Genomic DNA, 17,901 nt, shown 5'->3' with positions numbered 1-17,901 from the left:
GGGAGGCCCTTTAGGTGGTCAGTGGCAGGTTTCCATTTGTTCCCTACCGCTGGCTTGCAGTGGGGTACACATGGGGTGTGCACATTTCCCTGACAGTTAAAAGTCATGTTAAGCTGGAGGGTGGGGGGATGGCAATAGGATATGAGTTTTAGCCCCGGCTCCGCTATTGACAACCCAGAGGAGACCGCTCCACAGCTGAGGAGCCTACCAGGAAATGAGTTGCTCTCTACCTGCTCGGCAGGCTCTGAGCACGGCCGGCTCCGCAGCCCCAGGCGTGTTTAGGACAAGAGCGTTTTCCATCAATGGTGGGAAAACAACCAGAGCATTCGTGGTGACGCCTGCTTCATGTACAATAGCTTTCTCCTTCTTGCTTCTCTTGTTTCACTCACTCATTCATTCAACAAACACTCAGTGAACATCCATCTAGGCTACAGAAGTAAACTGGCGATGGGTCTTACCTCCAAAGGGCCCTTATTTCCTCTGTGTCTCAGCCTCATTTTTCTTTCTCCCTGAGCTATACTAGTATACCTTAGGCCAGTGATGGCGAACCTATGACACGCGTGTCAGAGGTGACACAAGAACTCATTTTTTTGGTTGATTTTTCTTTGTTAAATGGCATTTAAATATATAAAATAAATATCAAAAATATAAGTCTCTGTTTTACTATGGTTGCAAATATCAAAAAAATTCTATATGTGACACGGCACCAGAATTAAGTTAGGGTTTTTCAAGATGCTGCCACGCCGAGCTCAAAAGGTTCACCATCACTGCCTTAGGCTCTTAGGATGAAGCTCAAGGCCTCAAAGGCAAGAAAGGTGGCTGGTTCCTGTGCCAGGTGGTCAACACGAATGTCCTCTCTGGGGAAGTTATAGCCCTCCCAAGGCCAGCTGGTATCTGCTGGCAGCCCCCAACATTCTGCAACCCCATAGGCGCAAAAAATGGGTTGAGCAACCTGTCTCAATGTGGACTTCAGAAAACACTTGAGAAGAGAGCAATGGGGGATGCAGGAGAGCAATGACTACAGGTTTACTGGAAACAAACATGTCAGGAGCTGTGGGTTCTGCAGGGATGGGTTTGTCAGAGTTGGCATCTAGGACATGGCACAAGGCCCAGGCATAGCAGGTGGCCTAGACACAGCCTTAATTGATAGCTTAATTAAGGAATTCGGTAGGTTATAACTTCCAACCTACAGCTTGGTTTAGCGAAATTTTGTCTTCCTTTCCCACAGAAACACACACACAGAAGTGAATGAGGAGCGGGTGTCATTGCCTGTTGCTGACCTGGGTTGGCTACCAGCGTGCACGAAAAGGAAGAAAAGCAACGTGCGCTGGAGAAAACGTCCAGAGTCACTTCCTCCACCTGCCGGGAGCTGCTCCAGGAAACCCCAAGGGCAGGATTTACCCTTTTCCCATAAGAACTTGCTGAATGGAGATGAGAAACATCATCTCCAACAGCCAGGCGAGCGCTCTCACACAGTCCAGGCCTGTGAAATAAGTGGTCTGCCAAGACACGGAGGAAGAAGGCGTAGAGCCATTTCATTTCTGTCCACAGCTCTGCAGAGGCAAACTGCTCCGTGCTTCAGGAGCCACACTGGGTGGCTGGATGGCCCCAGGAGGCTGCGTGGCCTCCAGCATGGGCGTGGTGGGTCTCGAACTTCCTTTTGGTTCTTTTCAAGGAAGCCTGGCTTTGATCTGTGATGTAGTGTGGACCTGTCCTAACAGCATCAGCATCACTGGGGAGCGTATAAGGACTAGAGAATCTCCGAATGAATCACAAGCTGATGGGGTCAAGTCTGCATTTTTAGCAAGATTTCCCAGGTGATTTCTAGGCACATTAAAATTTAAGAATCAGTGACCCAGAAAACTAGATAGTACAGTCCAACTTCTAGTTAAAACAAACCCTTTCCTTAAAAAATTCTGTGTAACTTGTAACTAAGAAGAGCAAGCTCTATGAAAATCATAGGCCACTGGATAGAGACCCATGACCGAGATGTGACACCCTTCTTTAAATCTAAATGTGATGCTGGGGTCCTAAGAGAAGTGATAGCCAGGTGGTAAGAGTCTTAATTAGACATGGGAGTATACAAGAAAGGAGTGGGACACTGAAGGCTTTGTAATTCTGCCACCAGTAGGGTGGGCAATGTCCCCATGGGCTCCCCCTGGGAGGGCTGGGGGCTCTGGATGCTACTAAGACCTGCAACCCACAGAACTTAGAGACCAGCTGTACCCCTTTGTGGATCTCTTATGCCAGCAACGTCCCTTAGTTATTGTCACACAAACATCCAGCTTTGCTACTCCCACACCCACCACTGCCTGAGTTATTTCCAGGGAGGCCCTGGGCCACTGGAAGCAGAGATAGGAAACCCCGCGAGGAGGGCACTGATGTCACGGACAGCTTTGAAGGCCAGCTGAGTGACCAGGGCAGCCACTGAGCTGTCTGAGCAGAAACAGGGCATAACCCACGTTGGGCACTGAGGGTGTGATTGGAGATTGTGCAGTGGAGTAGAAAGTGATGGCAATAGTCCAGGCAAGTGTTACTGAGGCCTTTAATGAGGTTTTTTGGTTTTTTAATTGGGGTTGTAGTGAACAAATGTAACATTATCCTGACAGACACTTACGGTCCATCACAGACATTCAGTAACACCAGACTAGGTGAACGAATGTGACATCATTACACAGACCAAGCTACACAGTAACGCAATTAAACCTTACATTTTGTTGAGCTCTGTTCACCTGTGTGAACTGGACCAAAATACCATTTCTTGAATATCTGCACCTGGTGGTTGGTGGCTTTTCCATGTCACGAGGTTTTTGTCGCCTTCCCTCCCTCTCAGGTGAGGGCTGTCCGGCTGCAGGCAGCTGCACAGAGTGCCCACCTGCCCCTTCGAGGGGCTGTGCAGTCTGCTTGGGATGTAGCACTGGAGAAAGGTCAGGGCTGGCTCTCTGCTCAAGGCCAAGGCACTGGACGATTCTGGGCTCTTTTCTTTATCTATAAACTGCCCACCAGGAAACGGAGAGAACTTTAGAAACAGCCCAGCTCGGTCCACTGGAGACACGAATGAGCCTGCGGGACTGAGGTGTGGTCCGTCCTCCCGAGGGCTTCCCCGACAGGCACAGCGCTGGGCTCTGCTGCCCTAAGCGTGGGACGTCCACGTGGCGAGGCCAGGGCCCTGTGGCTTCTCCTCCTCAGGCAAAGCTGCCAGGTGCCCAGATTCTGGGTCGGTAAGTTGTCCCTGCTTCTCATCGACACACTTCATCGTAAAAGAACATCTGGTTTTCTTTGCATGTGTCATAACTCCTTGTATCAGCTTCAATTAGGTCCTACTTTCCTATAGTTCACTCAGCTTATCTCACACGTAACTCAAAGATCACAGTGGATTTTTAAACACATTGCACACATTCTATCTCAGGACTCTGATTAAACTCACACTCTCCATCTGGCGTCTCAAAAGCTGTTGCAAGCATGGAGTCCTTCTCTGAGGTTATTTGCCAACAATCTACCCATAAATTAATAGTTATGGTATGTTTATTAGTCTCCAGGACTTTAATAGTTTATTGATTCTGGCCAGAAGGTTAGCATCTGGTTTGGCTAAAGACTTTAATTTTCTACAAACCACACAATCTAATCATATCATCTGGTATCGAAACAAACACTAATTCAATGGCTTTTAAATGCTGATGTGTGCACCAGGGCTGAGCCATGCGGAGTTGTCACCAGTCCGCCATGAGGTGTTTACAAAATAAAAATTAAAAGGTCAATATAGTGGATTTTTTAACATGGTAACTCTTCAATTTAAAGGTTGTCCATTTTTCTGAGTTGATGCTCTTTCTTCTTTTCATGTGTACTACCTACCAGTCTTCAAAATATTTTTCTTTTAATAAATGTATTTGACAAAATAAAAATGGACAACTCTGTGATAGTGCCTCATATCTTAAAGGATATTTTACTCATCCTTGAAACCCAAAGGAATAGGCTATCCTGGCCTAATGGAGCATCCAGTGATTTTTAAAAGATGGGACAAATCCAGATTTAAAACCTGCTCCACCCCTTTTTGGTATCAATGAACACCTGCCGCTGTTTCTGATCAGGGCCGGCCAGACAGGCTCAACAACAGAAGACCAAGTCTAATATTGACTTAGTCAGCAGGAAGGGAATATGAGGCGAGTGACCCCCCCATGCCCCACCCCACCCCACGTTCCCAGGTCTTCATATTTCTAAATAATTTTCAAAAAGAATTATTGCTGCCCTGACCGGTGGCTCAGTTGGTTGGAGCATTATCCTGTACACCAAAAGGTGGTGGGTTTGATTCCCGGTCAGGGCTTGTATAGGAGGCAACTGATGGGGGTCTCTCTCTCTCTCTCTCTCTCTCTCTCTCTCTCTCTCTCTCCTCTCTCCTCTCTCCTCTCTCCTCTCTCCTCTCTCTCCTCCTTCCTCTCACTCTAAAATCAATAAACATATCCTCGGGTGAGGATACAAACAATTCATTGCTAACTTTCACTCACTGGGCATTACTGACCTTCAGCGTCACTGGTAAAAGTAGGACTGCACCTTCATCCCAGGCCGCACCAGCCGGCCACCAGGGCAGGCCTGCTACTCACTGTCCCCGGTTTTGGCGACCAGCCTGTGACCAGCTGCTGCCTTTGGAGGCTGTCCCCAGGAACCTTTCTGATTTCTTACCCTCCTTCCTCCCAATTGATAGCATTGGAAGGAAATAAACAAGGCAGTTCAAGAGGAGGGAACAGCAGCGGTTTGAGTCTGTCCACTGAGGACCTGCAAAGCCCTGTCATGCTCGTTCTTGGTTAAAGCCTGAACGGTGACCCAAGTGGGGAGTGTATGTTCGCTTCGCTCCCACCTCCTAGTCCTACCACCTGGGACATGCCCTGCCCTCACCTCAGGGGTCCTTCTCCTCCTCACCTCCCTGTTTAATTTCAACATGGTGATCCTTACATGCCAGATGCCTGCATGCAGTTCTAAAACCTTCGTCACTGCATGAAAGGCTGCAAAGCCTTCATGTAAACAGAACTGCCACGGGCTCTTTGACAGCCCAGGGTTCCTAAACCCGTGGTTAGCAACCCCGTCCCCCACCCAGCCATGGCCTCCGCCACCACATTGCTGAATCTAGCTGCAAGGCTGGTCTGGGGGAAGCAGGATTAGAATGCCAACCAAGGGCTGTGTGAGTACTGCTTTGCAGCTTTTTCATTTAACAATAAGTCAGAGACATCTTTCCATGTCAATCACATGGGTGCATTTTTAAAGGGTGAACAGGATTTTTTTTTTTTTTTTAACCTTCACCAGAATATATGTTTATTGATTTTAGAGAGAGGGAGGCACAGGCCATTCATGGTTTTCATCAAAGGTTTCAAGGCCAAGGCTCTGATTTCTTGTAGGATATTCCTTTACAATTGCTTTCCATGGTTAGGTTCTAAGGGACAGATTTCAGAACCATGAAATGTTGGCCTGTGTAAGTATTTAACTTAAAAAGTACAAACCCGCCTTGACTGGTTTGGCTCAGTGGATAGAGCGTCGGCCTGCGGAATCAAGGGTCCCAGGTTCGATTCTGGTCAAGGGCATGTACCTTGGTTGCGGGTACATCCACACTAGGGGTTGTGCAAGAGGCAGCTGATCGATGTTTCTCTCTCATCGATGTTTCTAACTCACTATCCCTCTCCCTTCCTCTCTGTAAAAAATCAATAAAATATATTTTAAAAAAAAGTACAAACCCTGCCCTAGCTGGTTTAGCTCAGTGGGTAGAGCATTGGCCTGTGGACCGAAGGGTCCCAGGTTTGATTCTGGTCAAGGGCACATGTCCAGGTTGTGGGCTCGATCCCCAGTAGGGTGCATGCAGGAGGCAGCCAATCAATGATTCTCATCATTGATGTCTCTTTTCTCTCTCCCCCCTTTCCTATCTGAAATCGATAAAAATATATTTTTTAAAAAAGTCCAAACCCTAATTCCTGGCCCACCCCAGGAGATTCCATCTTAATTCATCTGGGGTGGGTCTGGGAATATTTTGGCAGCTCCTTAAGTAATTCTTATTCACAGCCATGGTGGGGACCCACTGTTTTAGGTCATTTCCATGACCCTTTCTAGCTCTGATGCCCACATTTCACAGCTGAGAAAACCGAGACCCAGAAAGGGAATGTGACCTGCCCGAGGTCACCCAGCTGATGACCAGCAAATGCAGCCTACAGTGCAGGTTTGAAGGCCTCCAGTCCACTCTACCAAAGGGCCAATGTCCAGGGAGGGCCACGGCTGTCCTTCCTTTTCAAAGGCAACTCAGCTAATTCATGGGTACTATTCATGGGTGCAGACATGTCTTCATGTTAGCGATTCCGGCTATTTGTGCCAATATTTGTTACTCTGTTTTCTTTGCTCCCAGGCTGCACTGAGAGTTGCTGCACCCCCCAAGTCTGTGAGCGGTTTCCTTTGCCCCTTATCAGGACCCACATCTTCCTCATGAGCGTCATCTTCGCGCACGCCACTATCATAGGTGCTAGTGCACTGGGTCCTCCTCCTAGTCCTGGCCAGCATGTGGGTCATGTGTGTTGGAAACCACACAATTAACATCAGCCTTCTCCACGGACTGTCCACTCCATGAGACCAGGGGCCATCTGGCCTTTGCTCACCTCTGCTTTCCTAACACTTGACATAGGACAAAGCACAAAGACAAACAGGCCTTCGGTTGTGAGACTCTCCCCTTAAGAGTTTGGGCCAGAAGCCTTTACAAAACTACCCTCTACCTCCAGAATTTACAGATCAGAAAATGTGTCCCAGACAGAGCCCAGGGACCTGCCCAAAGTCACACTGTGAATGTGTGAACACTGAGTTAGCGTTTGAGGGTGCAGTTTGTTGCTGAGAGAGAAGCCAGCCTCTCCACATATGCTACTTCTGAATCACACTTCGTTAGCGTACATCATACGAAGCAAAACTTAAATACGTGCTCATCAAGGTCAGTGATGAGCAGGCACAGCATTAATAGTTTTCTTGATGCAGCCTGCTCTATACTCAGGTCATGCTGATTTTCCTCCAAGTTTAAGTGAGAAGTCTGAATTGCAGAAAGTTTAATAATGGGTGTTTTAATACTCATCAATACATAAAGTAACAAACTGGAATAAAACCAAGGGCTGAACTGCAGAAAGATTTGAATGTGTTTGAATGGTCAAAACTGATTTCTAACTAGCATTACTTTTTCCATGTAAATACATCTGCTCCCCAACTCCTGCCCTCATCCACCTTCCCTCCAGCTCCTAGTCAGTAACTGCCCATCCTGTCTCACTCACACGGCCGGAGAGCTGACCACCTCCCACTGGTGCCTGTGCCCACTATTATGCTCTAAGGACAGCAATGAGCTCCTAATTGTCAAATCCAAACCGTCTTTTTAGCCGTAGTTGCTGTGTTTTACACTGTTGATCACTTCCCTCTTCTTGGAACTCCTCTTCCTTCAGCCGCCCTATGTGCCTTCCCTCTCACCTGCCACGTGTGACTACTGCCTGTGTTCCTCACCATGGAGTCACGGTCCATGCCCTCTTGCTCACTAGGACCTGGCCCAGTGGAGGAATGTGAGTCTAGTCAATGTTCCAAAGCATTACTGTGTGCTGATGCTGTGTTGAACACTTCACACAAATTAATTCATTTAATCCTCACCAACTCTCTGAAATAAAAATACTACTGTCTGTCTCCCTTTTATAGTGGAGGAAAAAGATCAAAACGTAAGCTCCTTGAGGACAGGGATTTTGCTGTCCCTTACATCACAATTTCACCAGGACCAAAAATAGTGGCTGGCCCATCGATGCAAGGTTCAAACTGGAGTCTAACTCCAGAGCTGTCCTCAATCACTGGGCATTTAAATACTGTGGAACCAGCCCATGACTGCTCCCCCCGAGTTCTTCATGCACTCCTTTCCCTCTGGTACCTCTTAAATGCCGGAGATCCCCTAGGCTCTCCCCTTCCTCAGCTCACTCCTCTTCTCCCTCAACAAGTACTCTCTCATGGCTTTGCCTCCTACATGCTGGCAAACCTTTCTGGAGTTGCCAGCTGCCTGTCAGACACCATCTGTCAATAACGAGTCCTCAAATTCTACATGTCAAAACATGCCATTGCCTCACTATAAACCTATACCTTCTCCTTCCCCGAATTCCAGGGGGTGACCCCACTATTTACCCTATGGTAACCCAACGCGAGAATTGTACAAATCAACCTTGATCCTTTCTCTCCCCTCAACAGTACAGATTAATGTTTAAGCACACTGGCTCCAAAGAAAACAATTCCATTCACAGAGCAAGAAAAATAAAATACTCAGAAATAATTTCAAGAAAAAAACGTCCAAGATATATACTAAAACTACAAAACATTGCTGAGAGAAATTAAAGAAAATAAAAACACATGGAAAGATATTCTATATTTATGGATTGGAAGACTCATATTTTTAAGATGACAATTCTTCCAAAATTGATCTGTAGATTTAAAACAATACCTATCAAAATCCCAGCATTTCCCCCCAGAAACTGATAAGGAGGTTCTAAAATTTACATAAAAATGCAAAGGACCCAATAGCCAAAACAATTTGGGGGGGAAAAAAAGTTGGAGGCTATGTACTTTAGGGGAAAGTGTGGTCTTTTAACAGAATGCTGAGACCACTGGATATCCACATGAATTTAGACCCGTACCTCACACCATATGCAAAAATTAATCTCATAGACTGAAATGTAAGAGTTAACAGTATAAAAGTTCCAGAATAAAACAGGAAAAAAATCCTTTGTGACCTTGGGTTAGGAGAGAAACAATACCAAAAGCGTGATCCTTAAAGAAAAAAATTGAAAAATTTGACTTCATTAAAATTAAAAACACTTGTTCCTTAAAAGGCACCATTAAGAAATTGAAAATACAAGTCACAGACTAGCAGAAAATATTTGCAAATCATGTCTTACAAAGGACTTGTATCCACAATACAGTAAAAACTCTTACTATGACATAAGAAAACAACACAATTTTAAGTGAGCAAAAGATTTGAACAGACATTTCACCAAAGAAGATATACAAATGGCCCATAAGCACATGCAAGTATGGTTGAGATCATTAGCTATTAGAAAAATACAAATTAAAGCCACAATAATATATCATTTTACACTCACTGGAATGGCTATAATAAAAAAAATACAAACAATAAGTATTTATGTTACTGGTGGGAATGTAAAATGGTGCATTTTGGAAAAGTCTGGTGGTTTTTCAAAAAGTTAAACATAAACTTACCATAAAAGCTGGCAATAGCACTCCTAGATATATGCCATGGAAGTGAAAGCCTGTGCACACAAAGACTTGAACACAAATGGTCACAACATGCAGACAGTCCAAATGTCCATCAGCTGATGAGTGAATACGCACATTGTGATACAGCCACACAATGGAATACGATTCAACACAAAGGAAAGCACTGATACATGCTACAACATGGACAAGCCTTACAAACATTATGTAAATGTGAAAGAAAGAAGCAAAAATAAACCACACATTACCTGATTCCATGTTTATGAAATGTCCAGAAAAAGTGAACCTGAAAGATAAAGTGGATTGGTGGTTGCCTGAGGCTGGGGGCAGGAATGGAGAAGGAGTGCAAATGGGCATAAAGTATCTTTTTGAGGGGATGGAAATGTTCTAAAATTGGGCACAACTCTGTAAATTTCCTAAAAAATCATTGAAGTGTACACTTAAATGGGTAAAATGTTACGGTGGTTACATTACTCCTCCTATAACCTTATTGGTGTGTGTGTCTGTGGGGTCGGGGGGCGGGGGGCGGGTAGCACAGGCTCTGGATTCAGATCACTTGGATTCAAGTTCTGGCTGTTACCTACCACTGTGTCACCAAGTTACTTCAACCCATTTGTGTCTTAGTTCTCTCATCTGCTCACTGGGAATTACAATAGTACATACGCCACAGAGTTGTTGGAAGAATTAAATGAGTTAATATGGGTAAAATGCTTAAGCAAGGACCAGACACATAGTAAGTATTCAGTAATATTAGCTACTTTTCTTATGATTATTATGATGACATTCAAGCAGTTATTAAGTTTTGCCCATTTTACTTAATAATTAGTTCCCAAGTTAATCACCTTTTCTTTGAAACTTCTTCCCTGGCCTTCAGCTCTGTACCACCTTTAGAAGAGCACTTCCTTACTTCCTTTAGGCTTGTTCCCTCACAGCTAGCCTCCAGCGCTTCTAGGGGCCACACAGGTAATGTAAACATACCCAGGGAAAAAGCCACCTCAGGACTAAGTTCAATGGCATACAAGGCCCTCCAAAATCTGGTCTCTCAAAACCCCACACCCACACATCAAAGTGGCAAACTTTCCCCCACAGACCATGCAGTTGCTCATGCCACGCTGGGGAGAAATGCCCCCTTTCCCTCCCTATTTCCTGTCCTCTCAAGAATCCTCCCAGGCTCAGCGGAGGCACCTCCCCCACAAGCCTCCCCAATCCTTTCGATCTTCGGCCTGCTGTGCCTGTAAGAGTCACCTGTGCGGGTCTCCAACACTGCCTGGAGACACGGATTATAAAACACGTCTCTGTTATTGAAATATGAGTCCCTAGGACAGCTAGTCCACTGTGCTCAATTAAGTGCTGACCGGCCAAGCGACTAAAGCATTTTCTCAGCCCCTCACATAGAGAAATGCATGCAGGCTTCCGGACAACGTAGGCCTTTGTTTAGCATGTCACTTGACAAAAACGAGAGGTTGTCTAGGGAAATGGAAATCTTAACAGGGCACTAGCTATTTTGTACAACTGTTGCCAGCCCTAGTGAGAGACATTACAGGGTCATGCGCCTTTCCATCAGAAGACATTTATACTTTCCACCACTGTCAGTTCATCAAAACTTACAGATATTCCTGGTAATGTTCATCTTTCCAGTGGAATTTTTCCTAACTTACTCAAACTGACCTGTTAAAAATATTTGGGACAGCTCATAGTGAGAATATAAGACAATCAACTTTAGAGGGATTTTTGGAAATAGCTTAACTGACAGAAGGGAGGAAAATATAAGCACCTGATACCTGGGATCCACCCCAGCCATTCTGATTTAAGGGGCCTAGAGTAGGAACCAAGGAAAACATTTTTTAAAAGTTCCCCTGAAAATTCTAAAGCGCAGTAGGGGTCAAGATCCACTCCTATGAAATCTAAAATTTGCTCCTTTCTCAGTGTTCTCATCTATAAAATGGTGACACGTATCCTTAGATTTATGGTTAACTGAAACTCTTTCTGAAGGTACAAATCGTAAATACATATTAAATAGAATCCTTCTTCCTAATCACAACCCCTTGATTATAAAAGTAAAGTTTGATTATTAAAATCACCTTGTCCATAAGCATTAATATCCATATTAGAAATGGACATGTACAATCCATTAAAGGACAGTTAAAACAAAACAACAAAATCAGATCTCAAAACCATAGTCTTAACCTACAATTAAGGGCATACTAAAATAAAGTGTGAGTATAAAAGATAATCGAGAGCACTAATATTTCCGTTAGACTAAGGTTGGGTGTGCTGTGAATAAGTCCCTATTTCTGGACATGGCATGTTTTGCTCTAATCATGAAAATAAAAGAGATCTCAGCAAAGTATTGAGGAGGTACTGTTTTTGTGCCTGAATCATAATAGGTCCTGAGAGGGGGAGAGAGAGATCTTGAGATAACTGTAGGCATTAAACTCAATCTTAAAGTTACACTAAGTATGATATAAAATCTTCTTAAAATGAAAAAAGTTAAAACAATCATTCTGTAAACATCCATTTTTCTTCTCCAGAAATGTCCTATTGACTAAATTTTTTTCCCCCAAGAAACACTCTTTGATGCTGAGGGTATCAGGACATGCTACCCCAAAATATGCCACTTTGGTATAAGAAAAGTTTTCAGCTGAAGGCATTTGAGTTCCCCAAATCCCTTATCTGTCTAAAGCAGAACCTCCCCCAAAGAATTCAATAGTCATAATCCCCTCCCTGGGCAACTCTCATCTCTTCTGGCACCACACCCAGACTTGTCACAAACTATCATATCTCTTGTTTATTTCCAAAAGGTCTATTTATTTACCAAAAAGTAATTTACTTTTCCACAAGGGCCTTTCTCCCTCTCCCTTCCCCACTAAGTAAGGTACCATGACCCACACCTGCCCTTCTTAGATACTCATCACTGGATCCTCTCATTAGAGTGCAGGATGCAGATGTCAATAAACTTGTCTTTTCCTTGTTCACCTGTCTTTTGTCAGTGCCTGGCCAGAGAACCTAGAAAGGTAGGCAGAAAATATTTTTTTCCTCCCTACAGTTGATATCTGATTTTACATATATCTCCCAGCTTTAAAAAGCTGTCATTAAAAAAAAAAATCCTATTAAAAAACGTAAGCACCGGAAAGAGTTAAAGTTTAACAATCCTTTGAGACTATGGTTCTAGTTTCTTTAACCTTTCAAACTAAACATTAAGAAAATATATAAAAACTATACCAAAGTGCTTAGTGTTTTAGGCAAAACTGCTATGAAGACTTTAACAAAACATTTACACCAAGTACATGCAGTTACAGAGTAAAATCAGTCTTCACACCATAAAAATTCTTACCAAATGTTTTTCATAAATATATTTTAACCCACTTTACCAATATTATTTCATATTTTATCACTATTTCATTATTTATCTTTAGTGAAAGATAAATCTGAAAGCGTGAAATTGTATGGTGGCAAAACAACTTCAAATAGAATTTTCCTACTTGAAAACCTACCACAGCTATACATTATAATGGGGAAGACTAGAAATAATATCTTATTGCTATTAATAATGACAGATTACATAAAATAAAGGTGCTGTAATTCTAAACACAGTACTACAGGAAATTAATAACGCATGTAACATAGAACTTGAGTATATAAAGCCATGTCAGCAAACACTGGCAGTATCTACTCAATTAGAAGAGAGTTAGCTTTAGAAGGCTCAGGTATGCAACACTTCTGCCATATGAAAAAAAAAGCACATAAAAGACACAAAACAAAATATATGTATTACTTTTAGCATGTTAAAAACAATCACATCAAAAAAAGTATACAGATAAAAAATGTCATAGATGACATAAGAAAATAGTGTGTGTGTATACATATTTTGCATACATACATATATATATATATAAATCTACAGTATTTACCACTGTTGATATATAGATTTTGGAGCAGCTCAGATGCTGCTATCATGAACTAAATTGTACAGCTTGATTTATTACAAGTCACAGAATCATGATTTAAAAATTAGAATTAATGTCCTCAGCTACATTTTTACATACATTTATGTCCAAGCTTCATATGATCTGAATCGAGAGCCCAGTGACATCAGGATTTTGTCTGAGCTTCCGTGTAGTGCTCACCTGCTAATACACTGCCTTTGTTTTGTCATTTAATAACATCATTACCAAGATGATTAAGATTACATTAGACTCATTATATACATAAAAGTTATTGTCACATTCACTAGCTAAACAAATGTTACTTTCATTTTAAAAGACATACTTCTGTACCTTGAAAGCTTAAAGCCACAACTTGCAACGAGAAGAACCCTCAACGTTAGGTTTTCCACTCTATTGTTCAAATGTGAACAAATAATGTTGAAAACAAGCTCTCCAATTAAACACAAAGTCATATTTTCTTGGCATGCTCCAAACTTTGTCAGTGTTTTGCTAACTGTAGTGTAAATAGAATATTGTAAAAGACATTGCTAATTTTTTTTTTTAACATGGACCTGAATTTTTGTCCCTGAAAAAGAAAAATATTTTTGAAATTATGAAAGTCACACTATTAAAAAAGGCCATAATTCAGATCATTTTTACAATTTTACATGCTGATAATTTAATGGCCTAAGCGGCAGCAATATCCATTGACTATATTCTTGAAAGAAAAGAGTGCCAGGAAAAAGATCATGTAAAGGACCACCCAGCCCTTTGTAGTGAGGCCCTGCAGGAAATGAGGGGCAGAAGAAGCAACCATATTGCTAATCCTGCTTTCAAAGGAATTTCCGGGAGTGCGCTCTGCTGCCCCATGGGAACTTGCTGCCTCTCCCACGGACACCCACGGGACAGCTGCAGCCTGGGCCACCGCACTCCCTTCACATCTGGCAGGAGCATTCTGCTCTGAGCTTTGTGAGCAGGCCAGAGCAAGGGCGCAGAGGCAGGAACAGATCTCGGTGCCCACGGATACACTGAGCCTGCACCTCTGGCCACATGGATACTTACACCTGTGGCCTTCAATTTACTTTCACTGCCACAATTTTTAAGCACCATTAAGTGGTTAGACTTTGCCTCCAATGTCTTTAATTTTCAGATTGAAAGAAAATGGCAGCAGAAAATGAGTATTCTGTGAGATCTGAATTAATCACCTAAAGGCAAACCCTTACGTCAATTTAGGACCTGGGTTAAAAAATATGAGGGGGTGGGGGGACTTGACTTAAAGACCAGTTAAAGAAAAAAAGGAGGATAAATTATTTCATGGATCTAGATTAAAGCAGGTTTTTTAATGTTTCATTAGTTCTGTGTTGAAGTGTGTATGTGTAGATGTCTATATCTATTTAAAGACACATACTCTACATAGAGCCTTAAAAATGTCTACTATTCATAGACAGTTTTTCAGTACTTTGTAACATTACTCAAAGTAAAATGGGCTAATAGAGTAAAAGTGTTAGGTGTTGAGAAGTTATAAATGGAACTGAGTAATTAATTTATTTTGTGTGCATCCCTAAATGCTATTGCTATGTTTCCACGGTAAATTAATAGATTCAGTGATGATGCAATTACAATGCTCATCTTCAGCAGCATCTACATGGGGATGAAAACACTCCCATCTATTCTTATTACTAACATGAGAATTGTGCGAGTTGTTTACAATGGTACAAAATACTGCTTTGGCAATTACAAACATAGCAATGTAGATTCTGGGAGATTTCCACTCTCGTCTCCAGCAAGTATAGATGAATTCTCACAGCAATACCGATTCTTGAATAGAAAGTCCATCCCGCTTTCTGTAGTGATACACTGGAGCCGAGGGCCCTGAATACTGATACCCAGAGGAGCTGGCATCTTCTAAAGCCGGGGAAGTTCTATACCGCACTGGGCCATCCACGGAAACTGGGGGGAGACCATGGTCCTGAAAGGGTACATGTTGAAAGGCAGAATATTTTGTTAAATTGCTTAAGTGGCTACGGTTAGCATCCCGAGTCCATGACTGTTCAGGCATATCAGGTCTGTATGTGTAACTGACTTCTGACCATTTTCTGTTATCTGGCAAATAATCCACTGGAGGAATGAGGAATTTTCCATTCTTTGGTGACCCTGAATTGCCCGAATATCCCCCAGCACCAATATCAATGGGAAGAACTTCTATGCGACTAGATGGTAGGACAACAGGAGCTGGACGGCTGTGAGATTTCTCTGGAGAAACATTGATGGAAAGAGTGGAACCATGAGGTCTCCTGGAAGGATTCATTTGAGCCCCATGGCTAAACTGTGGTGACACAAAGCTGCTGTTAGTGGTGGGGATGTGCTTTGGAGAATTTCCGTGGTAAATAGGGGGATTGCTGTAAGATGGGGGGTGCACGGGCCCTCGATCTTCCCCATCTAGCTGAGCTGGATATTTTGCATAACTTGGAGGCTGCATTTTAAAAGTAAACTTGTTTGATACTTTTGATGGACTAGAACTTGGCTCAGGATGCTTCCTTGGACTGTGCGTGTAAACAATATTCCTCGGACTCTGAGAGTAAGCCCTTTCTAGTGCCTCTTCAACAGATGGGCCATTTTCATTTTCAGGTACATTATCATACTGTGATGCATTCGAGCCCCGTTTCCCTTCATCGGCATCCCAGACCTTCATCTTCTGCCTTGCATTTGACACCCGAGGATCTGCAGAATTCGGGATGGTGACTGTAAGCGTGGGGTGTGCAAATCGACTCTTGCCTTCAGTGGCATATCTGGCAGTTCTTTCAATAGCTGAAACATCTGATGGTTTATTCCATTTGGGCACAAATTCCTTCCTGATATTTGAAAGAGCATTGCTATTTTGGTTAGCAGATGCATGGTCATATTGCCTAGTATTGTCTTGTGGACCTGATGAAGGTTTTCTTTGAAAGTCTGCTTCATCTTTAAGCTTTTTACTGTCCTCCTCCACTGATGCCCGTCTTGGCTGCCTCGCTCTTTCTGGTGTACCAATTCTGCCTTGATGGTGAGGGGAATGCTCGGGCTTTCTGTGAGGCGATGAGCCACTCTCTCTTCTGATCTTATGGGGACTTGATCTGCCAACACTTTGTCCATTGCTCAGGTAACTAATGCCAGCTGACTGAGGTTCAGGTGGAAGCTGTCCCAAAGGCTTCTTTGGAAATTCATCCTCTTTACCTAAAGGAAAGATATATTTATGAGTAACATTAACACATGAGTAAACAGTACCAAATATAAGAACCATGCTATGAATAATTGTATACTTTTCATATGTGTACTCATACACATGCACACAGAATTATAGTTACAAGAGAAGCACTTTTTAGAGAGACTGACTGTAAAACACACCAAAATTCAAAATCTTATTAGGCAATGTGCAGGTGGTGAAAATATTTTATAACCTTATGTGTAACACATGATTCTTATATTTTGTTAAGACATATTGTTACATGCTTTTTTTTTCTTCAAGAATGAAAGGCTGATAGTCTCATTTCTATTCCTAAAACAATCCTGCTGTTCAATGTCTTACCATCACCTTCACTTTAACTTACTTGAACTTAACATGGCTTTGAAATCTCAGTAAAACTTTTCTTATCAACTTCAAGCAGATCTGCCAAATTTAAAAGCCAGCTGTGATCTAAAGTTGTCCCCACATAGTTTATTATTAAGCACCTTTCACCATATTACTGCAAAAAAGAAACAGTACTCTCTATTTTAAAGCTAATATTCTAAGAGGATCCTACTTTAGAAAAAAAAAAAGAAAGAAAAAAAAAAGAAGGAAATCACATTGGGCACTTTTAGTTTTATATTTTACTAGAGGCCTGATGCATGAAATTCGTGCACTGGGGGGGAAGGGAGGGGTCCCTCAGCCTGGCCTATACCCTCTCACAGTCCAGGAGTAAGCTGGCAGTCAAACATCCTTAGCGCTGCCGTGTAGGCAGGAGAGGCTCCCACCACCTCCACTGTGCTCACCAGCCCTGAGCCCGGCTCAGGGCTTCTGACTGAGCAGCGCTCCCCCTGTGGAAGTGCACTGCCCACTAGGGGGCAGCTCCTGCATTGAGTGTCTGCCCCCTGGTGGTCAGTGCATATCATAATGACTGGTCGTTCTGCCATTCAGTCAATTTGCATATTACCCTTTTGTTATATAGGATTTTATTTTGGAGACAATATTCTTAACCCAGCCTGTTTCTGGTTTCTCTCAGTGCCCTCCTTCCTCAAAGCTGCAGTCTTCTGTGTTGTTGATGATGACAGTGATGCCAGAAATTCTCCATCAACTTGAGTTTCAGGTTGAAGTTTATGTAGGAACTTCTCAAAGTCATCTGCAACTTCGTAAGGTTTCTTGGTAGCCTTTGTTGGAATCTAGCAACCTCTTTGTCTATTCTTTCCTGCTGCTATCTTAGGAGTTCATTAATTCTGTGCTTATCCCAGTCCCGCTGTGACCTCTTCTGTAAATCCTTGGTTATAAGATCTCTCTTCAGCTAGTCTTCAGTTGGTTATTCAGGATGATTGTTCTATATCTCAGTTGTACTTCTAGTCTGGTCCTGGAAGGAGATGAGTGTAGCTTCCATCTACTACTCTGCCACCATCTTGGATTGAGAGTTTTATGTTTTAAATAACTAACATTAGAAATGAATGAGGAATTAAAGGAAGGTGCAATAAATTTGCCATTTAGCAGACA

At 42.8% G+C, this 17,901-nt stretch overlaps 1 protein-coding gene across 8 annotated transcripts in view; it reads right to left on the bottom strand.

The window, feature by feature from the left end:
• Window positions 1–13,013: 13,013 nt before the first annotated feature.
• USP6NL (USP6 N-terminal like) overlaps window positions 13,014–17,901 on the bottom strand; it is a 179,389-nt gene continuing 174,501 nt past the window's right edge. For all 8 annotated transcript variants that reach the window (XM_036341229.1, XM_036341203.1, XM_036341238.1 and 5 more), the window contains one exon: window positions 13,014–16,400. In XM_036341229.1, coding sequence (XP_036197122.1) covers window positions 14,992–16,400 — 1,409 coding nt within the window. In that variant the 3' untranslated portion in view covers window positions 13,014–14,991. The remainder of the gene's footprint in view (window positions 16,401–17,901) is intronic.

The sequence above is a fragment of the Myotis myotis genome, unplaced genomic scaffold (genome assembly GCF_014108235.1).
Source record: "Myotis myotis isolate mMyoMyo1 unplaced genomic scaffold, mMyoMyo1.p scaffold_m19_p_1, whole genome shotgun sequence".
Taxonomy (NCBI): Eukaryota; Metazoa; Chordata; class Mammalia; order Chiroptera; family Vespertilionidae; genus Myotis; species Myotis myotis.
Note: the sequence above shows the minus strand (reverse complement) of the source record. Positions and strands in the feature narration are given on the sequence as shown.